At 43.6% G+C, this 13,521-nt stretch overlaps 1 protein-coding gene across 1 annotated transcript in view; it reads right to left on the bottom strand.

Annotated features, from left to right (window-relative positions):
* Positions 1–13,521, bottom strand: part of PPP4R4 (protein phosphatase 4 regulatory subunit 4) — a 2,733,238-nt gene that overhangs the window by 1,891,846 nt on the left and 827,871 nt on the right. The window contains exon 7 of the mRNA XM_044073596.1: positions 12,922–13,029. Coding sequence (XP_043929531.1) covers positions 12,922–13,029 — 108 coding nt within the window. The remainder of the gene's footprint in view (positions 1–12,921; positions 13,030–13,521) is intronic.

The following is a 13,521-nucleotide window of genomic DNA, read 5'->3' as shown; positions in this document are numbered from 1 at the left end:
ACGAGATCTGGGGTATGGGATGAAGAGCATTGTGGGTAGTAGCATGGCTCGAGAGTTTGGTGTACACTAGCTTGGTATTTGGCCGACTCGGTTCCGAGGGTTCGGAACCGTACCCATCAGTGAGGAATGAAAGAAGATTAACAACTTCAGATAGGTTATTTCTGCTGTGCTATGCCACACTATCCTGCAGCACAGCATAATGGCGCAGTTCTTTGTCTGCAACTGGGATAAGTGAAGAACTGGGTATATAACTGCCTACCACAACACAGTGTAGTTGTGTACTATGTGCTCTTGTGCACAATTTTAGACAGCAGGTATACTTTCTATGCCATCCCTAAAGACTATGATTCATGTCTATGCACTGATTCCTTACAGCAGCATAGCAAACTTAGTGTACAAAGTGTCTGCACTCCTATGTGCATTATGCTTATGAATTCCAGGATGAATATTATAGAGTGACTATTACTAAAAAGAAGTTATGTACTTATAATAATGTTCCATCTGTGTTGTTGCCTCTCATTTGATCTTCAACCTATTGGTTTCAGAGTCAAGCATCGGATCTGACTCAGGCATATACCAAAGCTGTAGGCCCCAGCATCTGAGCTCCTCCCCTACCCATGATGCCCCTCTCATCCAAATCCCTCAGATCGAGTTTGCTACAATCTAGCATATCACATAAACAAAACACCCAAAGGCAAGAGACATTACTTAGAATAAAGTAATCAGCCAAGTTAAGATTCTTCAGGAGCTCAAAGAGAAACAGAAGTATCTATCCAAACACAATATCTGTTAGGTCCTTGAAAAGGCAGGGGGATGGAGGGAGGGAAGGTTGAAGAGCAAATGAGAGGCAACAACACAGATGGAACCTTATGATGAGTACATAACTTCTTTATCTGATGTTGTTGCCTTCATTTGCTCTTCAACCTATGGGATAAAGTCTCCAGCTACTAAAGGAACTTGGGAGGCCCTCAAAGAAGGATATTTTGGAGCACAACAGAACCAAGGGATGCACTGGACCTGGAAATAATATCCAGCTTGTAAAGGGAAATAAAGGTATGGTGGCTGGACCCTGTGGCAGCTGCACAAATTTCATCTATTGTTAGCTTGGACCAAAAGGCTGAAGAAGTAGAAACAGATCCGATAGAAAGGGCTTTAATACAACCAGGTAATGAAAAGCCCTTGAAGGAATAAGCAAGTTTGCTGCAACTGGTAATAGAATGGGCTAGCGTAACCTTGGAAACTAGTTTACCTAATCTGGACTTAGAAAAAGATATGAAAATTTGATGCAATTTCCCTGGGGGCTGTGGTGAGACCAAAAGGTATTGCTCGGAATTGGCAGTGATTGGCTCCCAGTCTGAACTGGAGGTACCTTCTGGAGTGCCTATTCATCTTGATGTGATAGTATGCATCCTGAAGGTCTATACAGCACATCCAACTGTCTTTCTGGAGGAAGGGCAGAATGGACTGTAGCATGACCATTTGGAACTCTGAGTTGGCAACTGACTTGTTGAGGAATGTAAGATCCAGAATGGGTCTAAGGTCTGAAGTCTTTTTTGAGCACTAAAAAGAATCTTGAGTAAAAGCCGGATCTGAGCTGGTCTGGGGGGACATTTTGGATGTCTGTTTTTGAGAGCAGCTTCGTAATCTCTGGCACTGCATCCTCCCACTGATTGGGTGGGACATCAGGGAGGATCTTACTTGGGGAAGGTTTTTGGGAAAAGGGTATAGAATAGCCTCTGGATATGAACTTTAACATCCAACAATCTTTTGTGATGGCTTGTTGGGTGTACAGACAAACATCCTCGACTGCCTCTAGAGTACAGCAGTCGGGCAATCCTTCAGGACCACTGATTGGCCTGTCCGAGAAAGAATCTCAAGACGCCTGATTCATCGGACCCCCTCTGCCATGTGGGCACCATCTATTATAACCGTTTTCCCCTCTGCCTCTAGGAGAAAGGCTCCCTGGTGAATTCTGGAAAGGACCCTGTGACTTATGGAATCACAACTTCTTACTTCCACGCTGGTTCCTGGAAAAGGACTGTTGTGGGGTAGAGAAGCGTATCCTGGCAGCAGACAAGGTCTTTCCATCCTTTTCACTTTGTGAGAGTGTGTCTAACTGTCAGACCAAAAAGGGTTGATCCATCGAAGGGAACACTGACAAAAGACACCTTTCAGGGTTCCGAAAAATCACACAGCCACATCCAGGTGTGGCATCTGACTGCAATGCCTGATCCGGCCTCCCATGAGGCACCCTCTGCTGGGATGCGAGATTAACCTCATGGACATGTTGGAAACAGACTTGAGGGTGGCCATTCTCAAGGAATAGGATTTCTGATCCTCGGCAGACAAACTCTGGGGCCGAGCTAGAGAGTTCATTAACCAAGTCTCTCTGTAGCCTGATTACGTGCCAGGTAGTTCAGCACTCACAAAGTGAAGGTTGCTGAAGTGTAAATCTGCTTTCTGAACCTGTCCAAAGCCCTAGACTCCCTGTTAGATGGATGGACAGTGGAGTTCCATTGGGCTAGCTCCTTTCTGGTGGCAGATGCAGCCACCATGGCATCGACTGGAATCCCTTTAGTCCAATGCGGTTCGTCAGAAGGGGCACTAAGGATCTTATTGGGCTGCTTAGGGATTGGGTCTACTGTGTCTGGTTCCTTCCACGCCCTGCAGGACACAAGGTCAATAAGGGGGTCTGGGGGGTGACACCCAAGAAGTAGATGGACCAGACCCAAAGGCTTCCAGAAACACCAATTCCTCTGGATTAGGGCTGGAAGATCAACCACTCTTCTGGTGAAGAATTTCAATGATATCTCCAAAAGAGACATCCTCAGATGGAGATCTGGGGGATTCTTCTCCTTCATTCAGATCGGTGTCCTCAGTGAGGGATTCCAAGCGTCTCCTTTTACATGTATGCTTCGGGGAACCTCTTCAGTGGGGTGTTCTGGACAGGTATTGGAAGACTCTAGGAGCTCCACATGGAAAACAAAGTCCTTCTGGGCAGGCTGTCCTGGAGGGGACAAAGTAGATGTCTCAGACACAGATGCAGCTAAGGAGGGACCAGAGTCCGAAACACGCAGAGCCAAGGCTCTTCTAGGTGCAGGGAGAACTCTCTCCATCACCTCAAAAGTAGAGAAAGATCAGGACACCCCAGGAACCTCTACCAAGCCGAAGCTGCTGACGGGGAAGCTCTGGGAGTCCCAGCCGCCCCTGGATCTGAGTGAGGATTCTGAGTTGAGCTGTCAAGTGCCATAGTCCCGAGAGGAAGAGACAGCTCTGAGAATTTCATAGCAGACGTCAACCTCACGGACCCAGCATCCAAGCTATGGCTCTGAGAATTTCTAGGGTCCGAAACTGTCAGAGCCGAGCAAGTCAGGGAGACCATCAGAGTTGAGGTGACTGCACCAGGTGGATCTGACGTCTCAGCTCCAGGAAGGCTCAGACCTGATAACTCCGAAATCCGGGGTCAGATCGGAGAAAGAGCAATAGGAGTGAAGGCAGGGATGTCGCTCACTGATCTACGAGGGGACGGAGCAGGCAAGATCCCCAACTGTTTTTGTGCCTTGAGGAATTTCACCATCATGCTATCCACCCTGGCTTAGGAGAGGCTATGGGAGGACATATCAGATGAAGCCACAAAAGCAGGCCTGGAAGATGGCCTAGGCTGCTGCAAGAGAGGTGACGTAGGTCACGATGACACAGACTCAGGAGAGAAACTACGGCTCCAATGAGGAGGGGAGGCTTGAATGACTATCAGAGCCAAAGCAGTCAGCTCCAAAGACCTCGGAATTTTGGCGGGAGGATCTGCGAAGTGGTGATATTTGCTGGGGGACCTCTTCCTATCCTCGTGCTTCTTAGTGGGGGGGTTGAGCCCCTGAGTTGGAAGAGGTGGCTGAAGAGGAAGAACTTGGAAGAAGACCCTTCAAAATAAGTTGATTGCGGTGGTCAATAAGTGTTCACTGGTTAAAACTGGCACAGATACAGCAAGGAGAGTTGAGATGAGCTGTCCCCAGACAAACTACACACTCAACATCTGCATCAGAAATTGGGATCTTGTGCCCACAAGTGCTAAATTTTTTAAACTCAGCGGGTTTAGAGTCAGCCATGGTCTCATAACAACAAAGATCACAAGCCAGTAATACCAAAGAAGAAAAAGTACAGTTTTGTACCTACCATAAATGTAGATGTCCGAACTGGATAGCATCTGCAGTCATAACAAGTGGGTTGTCCTGTCGTCAGGCAGCCCTGCAGTCGGCCGGATTCCAAAGTCCGGGTCCGGCTTCGGCTGATGTCGCACTCCACCCGACGTCATCTCTGTTGGTCTTCGGGTATAAAAGCATCAGCCGACGCCATTTTCCTCAGTGTTTCTTGCCCCAGATGCCAGTAGCCCTCTTGCAGGCTAAAAATTTGGATAGATGCCAATGTTTCCAAATAGATAGAGGTAAACACAACAATAAGCATATATGTACATATATACAAACAAATACACCATAAAGACTCCCCAACAGCTAGCTATTAGGAGGGTAAACACCCTAGGAGTACCACAGAGGGAAGGAGGGAGGGTAATCCTGACTGCAGATGCTATCCAGTTCGGACATCTACATTTATGGTAGGTACAAAACTGTACTATGTCCTTCATGGATGCATCTGCAGTCATAACAAGTGGGTAGAATACCATAGCCAACTAGGGAGGAGGATAAAAGTAGATTATGGTGTGTTTAGGATCCCTTGCAGTACAGCAGTGGCAAACCCTGCTCGGGATCTGGAATATAGAGGCAAATTATAATGCTTGGCAAATGTATGCACGGAGGTCCAAGTAGCCGCCTCAATAATGTCTTTGGTTGCCACTCCTCGTAAGAAGGCTGTGGTAGTGGCTGTTGCCCTTGTAGAATGAGGTCTTATGTTCTGTGGAATTGGTTTTCCATGGAAGGAGTAACAGTATCGTATGCAATTTCCTATCCATTTGGAGATTGTCTGTTTGAAATAGCTTTTCCTTCCCTTCCTGTTGCATAGGCTACAAAAGTTGGTCAGTCTTTCTGCTATTTTTGTTCTGTCCAAGTAGTAGCGTAGCTGTCTATGTACATCCAAGGTATGCAGTATTCTTTCCCTCTGTTTTGTGGGTTGGGAAAGAAGGTAGGTAGGTGGATTGCCTGGTTTAAAGACACTCTGGATACCACCTTGGGCATAAATGTAGGATTAGTCCTCATGGACACTCTATCTTGGTGGAAGATTAGGAAGGGTTGCACTGCCATTAAGGCCTGTAGTTCTGAAACCCTCCTTGCTGAAGTAATTGCCAGTAGGAAAGCAGTTTTCCATGACAGGTGTTGTAGGTCTGCTGTTGCTGCTGGTTCAAAGGGTGATAGTGTCAACTTTTCTAGCACAAAGTTTAAATCCCAAGCTGGTAATGGTGGTTTCCTTGGAGGTTTTACATTCTTGATTCCTCTGAGGAACTGCCTGAGCAAAGGGTGCTAAAAACAGGTGGATCAAAGCTGTATTCTGCTGAAATAGCTGATGCATGTATCTTGATGGAGGAGTAGGACAGGCCTGAATGAAGAAGTTCGCCAGATACTCCAGAATGTTAGGCATATCTATGTTTGACACATCTTTTCCTCTTTCCGTACTCCAAATGACAAACCTTTTCCATTTTCCAGCATAGTTCCTTCTTGTTGAAGGTCTGCGTGCTTCAAGAATAATGTCTTTAACTCTTTGGGAAAGTTCTGGATTAGCTGCTGCTATGTGATGTTCCATGCAGTCAGTTGCAGCGTTTTAGGTTTGGATGTATGATGCTGTAGTTGTTCTGAGTTAACATCAAAGGCATCAGGGTATTGGCCACATATTGTTCGAGACATGCTCTTCAGTAGTGGGTACCAGTGTTGTCTTGGCCAGTTTGGAGCTATCAGGATTATCCTTGGACGTTCTTCCTTGATTTTTAGTAGTACCTTGTGTATCAAAGGAAGAGGTGGGAATGCATATGCTGTTAGGCCTTTCCAGTTGAAGGAGAGTGAGTCCACTTTCCATGCTAGTGGGTGGAATGTCCTTGTGCAGAATTTTTGAGCTGGTGATTGAGAGGTGATGCGAATAGGTCTATCTGTGGCATTCCCCATTTCTTCGAGATGGTCTTGAAGATGTCCGGTGCAGCTTCCATTCGTGGGCATCCGAAGTGGTTCTGCTTAATATGTCTGCTAGAGTATTGTCTTTCCCGGTACAAATATTGCCTGTAACTGAATGTTGTAGCTGAGTGCCAGGGTCCACAGCTCCAAGGTCATTCTGCATAGGGGTATGAATGAGTGCCTCCCTGTTTGTTGATGTACCACATGACTGTGGTGTTGTCTGTCCTTATCATCAACTGGCCCTCTTTGAGAAATGGTTTGAACTTTTGGATTGCCAGTTTTACTGCCAGCATTTCTTTTAGATTGATGTGCAGGTGAAGTTGATCCTGTGTCCACAATCCTTGCACGCATTTGTCCAGCATGTGGGCCCCCCATCCTAGGTCTGAAGCGCCTGTTGTGATGGTCTGGCTTGGTTGACATCTGCGAAAGGGTAGGCCTGGGTTTGACTGGCATGCCTGAGCCCACCATAGGAACTCCTGTTTTAAGCATGGAATTAGTGGGATTTCTGTTTCTAGACTGTGTCTGTGTTGGGACCATAAATTCTTTAGGTACCACTGTAGTTTCCTCATATGTAGTCTGGCAAATGGGACCAAGATTATGCATGATGCCATGAAGCCCAAGGCCTGCAGAACTTTTCTTGCTGTTAACTTGTTCAGTTTTGTTAGTGCCAAGAAGTAAAGAGGCAGTTCTTTTTGTTTTTCTGTAGTCAGGAATGCCATTTGTTGTACTGTGTCCAATTCCGCCCAAGAATGTCCTTGTTTGGGATGGTATCAGCCTTGACTTTTGTAAATTGACTGTGTATCCCAGTCCTTGTAGCAAGTAAATAACCCTTTGTAAATCTGTTGTCAGCTTGCTTTTGTTGTCCCCTTGTAGCAGGCAGTCGTCCAGGTATAGGTAAATTTGAATTCCCTGTAGTCTGCAATGGGCGATTACTGATGCCAGGCATTTTGTGAATACTCTGGGCAGTAGATAAGCCAAAGGGCAATGCTGAGAATTGATAGTGCTCTGATCCTGCAAGAAATCTGAGGTATCTTCTGCAGATTGGTCGAATGGGGACGTGCAGGTATGCCTCCTTGAGATCTAGAGTTACCAGCCAAGACTCCTTGCCCAGCATGGGAAGAAGTTGCTGTAGGGTCAGCATTTTGAATTTTGGGACAATGATGTATGTATTTAAGGTGGACAGGTCGAGAATTGGTCTCCAACTTCTTTCCTTTCTTGGAACTAGGAATAGTCTGGAGTAGAACCCCTTTCCTTGTTCTGCTGTTGGCACTCTTTCCACAGCTCTCATGTTTGCTAACTCCATTATCTGGCGTAGAGCCTCTGTTTTTTGATTTGGAGGTAGATTTGGCATTCCTCTTTTGACTGGTAAAGTCTGGAAGTGAAACCGGTAACCTTGATCTATGGTTTGTAAAATCCACTTGTCTTTTGTTATGTAGTGCCAGTTCTTTGAAAATAAGGTTAACTTTCCGCCTAGAGGAGCTGCTATTTGCTCCCTGGTAGGCGGATTTAGGATTAAGTCACTGTGGTTGTGCTGATGTAGTGGCAGTGGCTGTGTCTGTGCCTCTGTTGTTACCTTGCCACTGTCGCCTCTGTAGGCACCTCCTCTGGATTGGTTTCTGCCTCTGGAACGCCTATTCCTGCCCCTTTGAAATTTTGTGGAGTCAGGAAAGGACCAATTTTGGCAGGCCAGTTCCTGCTAAACCTTGGGGTTGAACCTGCAAGAAATCTTTAACAGTTTGAACAGATTTTGCCTTTTCTTCCATTTTCTTCATAACCTGCTGGGCAGGTGTACCAAACAAACTTGTCTTGTCCATAGGAGCATCTAGCAACTTAGCTTTAACATGATCCGGTAAAGCTTGTTCCTTAAGCCATGCATGCCTTCTTATCACTGTGCCTGTCATGGCTGATCTAAATGAAGCCTCCAGTGCATCATAGCCACATTTTAAGGAATGGTTGCTAACCTGTTGTAAGTTATTTACCATCTCTAATACATATTTCTTATCAAGAGATTCATCAGTGGTTAGTTTTTTAGTTAACTGATCAAGCATAAACTCTTGGTATTGTATCATGTGAAACTGACAGTTTAAAGCTCTAGCTGAGAGAGTAGCTGAAGTGTAGACCTTTTTACCCCATCTGTCTAGTGACCTTGCTTCCCTTTCAGAAGGAATAGGGTTTTTAGCTGTGGTCGCGGCTACTGCTTTGGGACCCTGGGATATAGTTTCTGGGTCTGCAAGTGGGGCCTTGTAAAGGTGGTGATGAGTATCTGGCACCCTGTAAAATCTGTCTGGTTTGGCAGGGGCTGGGGGTAAAGAATCTGGAGCGGAGCAAACATCATTGAAAGCATCATCCACCACAGGGAGAACAGGAGGTATAGCTAAGGGCCTGTGCTGTGGGAGGTGCAGAAAGGTCCTAAGTCTTTTTCTGGAGTCTGAAAAATCCTGTTGCTGCCATTGGAACTGTTCTCGCATGGCATGCAAGGTTTCCCCAAAGGAGAATTCTTCTGGTGGGGAAGCAGCTGGAATGGATTCTTCAGCATCAGAATCTTCAAAATTGGAGAAGGGAGCCTCAGGCTGGTCAGTTATGTCTGATTCATCAGCAGAATCATCAGAAGACACTGGCTCAGAGGGCTCTGCCCTAGGTCTCTTCTCTGGGGGCTGAGAGGCCCTGTCTGGGTGAGATTGAGATCCTCTAATTAAAGAAATTAAATCTTCTGCCAAAGAAAGCATTTGAGAACTAGAAGAGGGCCTGGATGTGGGGGGTTTAACAGGCACTGTTTTAGTAGTCTTGGCTGCTTTAGCCCTGGCGAAGGCCTTAATGGACATGGCAGCTGGAGGCCTAGCAGCACCACGTGCTGGGGTAGAGACATCCAAGGGGATGGTGTCTGATAAGTCAACCACCGTAGTGGGTAAGATTTCTGAGGTCGATTCAAGAGTTGTAGCAGGGGCCTCAGTTGTAAGAATAGGTTCAGCTGTACTTTGAGCAGTTTTCTCGGTTTCGGCCGAAACCGAGACACTCGCGGTTTGCTTTTCCGTGGTTTCGGCCGAAACCGCGGACCGCGAGTGTCGGTCTTTATCTTTGCGTTTTTTGGGGGTAGTCGGAGGATCCGACGGCATAATGTACGCAAAATCAGAACCGAAAAACTGTTCTGCAAACTCCGACCGACGCCTAAGCGTTCGTCGGTTGAAAGAGGCACAGGCCGAACAGGCTGCTACGTCGTGGGCTGGGCCTAAACAAGGCAGACAGTAAGAGTGGAAATCTTTATGAGGTATTTGTTTCCCACAGGTTAAACAATTGTTAACTTTTTCTGACATCGGCTGAGGCAAGAAAGAGTCCCCAACGGGGTACTTAGCTTTAGAAGTCTTCGAAGTAGAATTCGGTAGAAGTAATCTCTGGATCCGACCGACCGGCACTTGCGAACAGCTTCTGCTTCGGGCGCCACGCGGCAAGAAAGACTGAGGAAAATGGCGTCGGCTGATGCTTTTATACCCGAAGACCAACAGAGATGACGTCGGGTGGAGTGCGACATCAGCCGAAGCCGGACCCGGACTTTGGAATCCGGCCGACTGCAGGGCTGCCTGACGACAGGACAACCCACTTGTTATGACTGCAGATGCATCCATGAAGGACATCACAAAAAACACACAACAAGAAAAAGCTACTTTTAAAAAAAAAAACAGGAAAGTGTGTGTGTGTGTGTGTGTGTGTGTGTGTGTGTGTGTGTGTGTGTGTGTATATATATATATATATATATATATATATATATATATATATATATCTACACACACACACACACACACACATATATATATATATATATATATATATATATATAAAATAAAGTAATAATAATATACTATACCTAACTATTTCAGACAGAAGGGACGGGGTAGGGAAGGGTTGAGGAAAGAAACCAAAAAATTGTTCTTTCCCTGACAAGGAATGGCTAAGAGGAAGAAAGGAGGTTAGCAGAAACAGTGAAATCTAAAAACTAAGAAAATATAAGAAATCACTCGAGGAGCTCAAAATGAAGAGAACCCGATGTTATCGAAATGCAGCAAACAAGATCTGAGGGATCTGGAGGAGAGGAGCATCATGGGTAAGGTAGGATCTCAGATATTGAATCCTACAGCTTTGGTATACGTCCAAGTCAATTCCAATGCTCAGATTTGAAACCAATAGTTGAAGAGCAAATGAAGGCAACATCATCAAATTATCTATTTTAATAAACACATACTGTTTATAACACATACAGCTTTACTGTGTAACATATTTGATACACAAATTCCTAATACATAAAAATCCACTGCTTAGCTTCATAATTACTGCTTTTAACAAGCTTGCACATCCAATCAGTTACAAAGGTACTATACGCCCTGTTAAGTACAATCTTTACACCAATGGTCAAGTCACAACCACTTGGTCATTTAATAAAATAAATTGTTTTGATACTCAATATTTTTAGCCCCTTGATACATTACTTAGTCTGCCATCTTTACAATCAAAAAGTTTCTTCTCATTATTTTGTTGCTTTCAAGAACAGAGATGGATGGCTCTTCTACCAACAAGCCTACTTTACTGACATTTGTTGCACATTTATTTTAAGAATACACTACTATATTACATTAACAAATGAACACACACAAAATGTTCTTAGATGCTTTTTACTTACTGCATTTTCTAACCAGTATAATCATAAATAGGTCTTGCAGATCCTTTGGTGCATACATTCAGGATATTACAAATCTGAAGTCAGGACTCATCTGGAAGAGTGGGGGGTGTTATCCTCCCTTGCCAATATCTGATGCTCTTTGACCATATTAGATAGTCTCAGCTGTGGATCCCCAAACTTGAAACTGCACTGTAACTATGGCCATTGTATCCCACACCTTTTCCAAGGTATTTAGGATACAGATCCAAATACTGCCTCCCTTGCCACTTCCAAAGAATGACTGATAAATAGCCGAAAAGCATTTCTTATAATATATTCCACCAAAATTGTGGAATCTATCCTTTCTGACTGTGTGCCGAACTTCTTGTCCTTTGCTAAAACTCTGATGTGCACAGCACTTTTGGTGTCTCTGAACATAAGATTATTACAGTGCCAATGTCCACTGATCAATACTGCTGCAGAAATACGATGAGTAGTATTGTGATACATAACTGTATCACAAGTTAGAAAGGGCAGTATGTAGTGTTAACCTGAAAACATTTAATGTACTACAAATGCATATTCATAACATCAAACAGATATAAAAAAAAAATCACAATTTTTTAGACAACATGTTGTGATACAACACAATGCACAATGGCTGGATCAGATTCAAGAAAATCTCTTTTGTATACCTAAAAGGAGTTGCAACAGTCTTGTCACCTATGGTACTGCTAACTTGTATGGTGTCATACTACAATGGAGCAGTTTATTCGAAATGGAAATGGTTTGAAACATGATGCTTCAGTCTAGTATTCCCATGAGAAGCTATCCTTAAGGGTCCAATTGTAGTAAAAACTTCTGAAGAGTTTACAGTGTGATATTTTTGAAATCATGGCTTGTGCAATGTGCTGCTATTGTACTTTGACTGGTGATTTTACTCTCTAAAGGTAAAGTACATCTTGTGTTAATGTACTCCAAAACAGTGTTGCAAACAGTTATCTTGATTTGTTGCACTTTTATATTACACTCCACTTTGGTGGTATGATGGTGATGGAACATTTGTGCACATAGCTTTGGCATTTTCTTACTTTGTATAGACCAGCTTGCTGAGAAAGATCACTCTGGATAAGCTCACCCATTAGGTTAACAAAGAGTTAAAAAAACTACGATGTTATGTAAGAATTATAAAAAAGAAGGAATGTTCACTGTATGTTTACTGTGAAATCACCGTTAGGTTTACTTTGAATCACATTCAAAAGTAATTTTGATGAATATTCACACTTTGGTTCAATAAAAATAACTCAATAAATAAAAGTAAACTTCAGGGGCATCCCCCCCCCCTCTAGCTAGGGGAGTACAGTGGAGCAGCTTAATTGCAAGAAGGGGCCAAACGAGAGACTGGAGGCCCTTCCTGTAAGTGTATGTCATAAATTCCCTAATCTTGCACTCCCCAACCACTTTTTGCCATTTGAATCAATACCAAAGCAGTTTCTACTTGTATACCAGTACTGGCTAACTATGTTTGTTCTCTGCAATTTTATCATCATGATGTTGATACATAGATATATCCCCCCACAAAGAGGTACAGAGGGCTTGCCTATTTTTTTTTTTTTTTTTTTTTTGCATTAGGTTGAGGCTTCAGGGAAGTTTGAAACAATGACAAGAAAGGGAACCAAATTATTCTGTACTCATTCAAAAGACAAAGGACAAAAGTCTTCAATGCACATTGTAACTCTCAGTTCTGAGCTCTAGAAAAAACACTCATCAGTGAAAACAGATAAAAATGTATTATATAAATTCATACTGTCTGCCCTCCACTCCACTCAATGAGGATCAATGGTACAGGTCATTGAACATGCATATCACTAACAAGGAATCAAATGAACCCAACATACTGTACAATGCATAAAGTGATGCAATACAACTACATGATAGTACCAAGTAACATATAACTGAGTTCAAAGCACTTTAGGCAAGCTTCAGACCAAATGTTTTAACAATTTAGGGATAAATCTACCCAAGTCACCATCATCATCATCAGCATTAAAGCAAACACTGAAGAATGTTAGGAATTTAAAACTTATTTATTTATAAAATTTAACATTAACAGAAAATAGAATTGCTTGGTACTGCTAAGTATTTTGCAGCATTTGAAACAGTTACCCTGTTCCGTGTGCTATATTCTCCAGCTGTCGACACATGCAGGACCGAACTTCATAGTCAACATCCTGGCAAAGTGACTTGACCAATGGAAGTATATCTTTTTTAAGTCTAAAGACAAAAAATGGTCATCGACAATAATGTAAGTCACTAAAATATTTCATATCATATGATATAGTTTATTAGCTACTAAAGCCATTTATTTTCTTAGATAAAGTTGTGAACTTACCACAAATGTAGATGTTAAAATATATTCATTACTGCATGCATGACAGCTGAGATTCCTGCTTGCAGGTAGTCCACTGGCCAGCCAGACCTCTAGAGCTCTACATTCTCCATTTTGGCTTTGTCTGACATCCATTCACTCATATGTCACTCCATTGGTGATATAATGGGTGTTGGCTGAAGCCACCTTCAGATCTTTCTTGCCCTGGCTTGCTATACTACAGAGGTGCCAGAGAATAAGCAGACCTGGGAGACTTATCCTCAGGGAACAGTGACCAAACAACAAGGCCCCAATCTGGCACTCCAAGCATTAAGCAATTCCAGAGTAAAGAGGGTGTTTAGAAAGAAATAGACATGGTAGTAGAGGGCAAGGCAAAT

This window comes from Protopterus annectens, chromosome 6.part0 (genome assembly GCF_019279795.1).
Source record: "Protopterus annectens isolate FY-2018-M chromosome 6.part0, PAN1.0, whole genome shotgun sequence".
NCBI classification, from domain to species: Eukaryota; Metazoa; Chordata; order Ceratodontiformes; family Protopteridae; genus Protopterus; species Protopterus annectens.
This window is presented reverse-complemented; position numbering and strand designations above follow the sequence as displayed.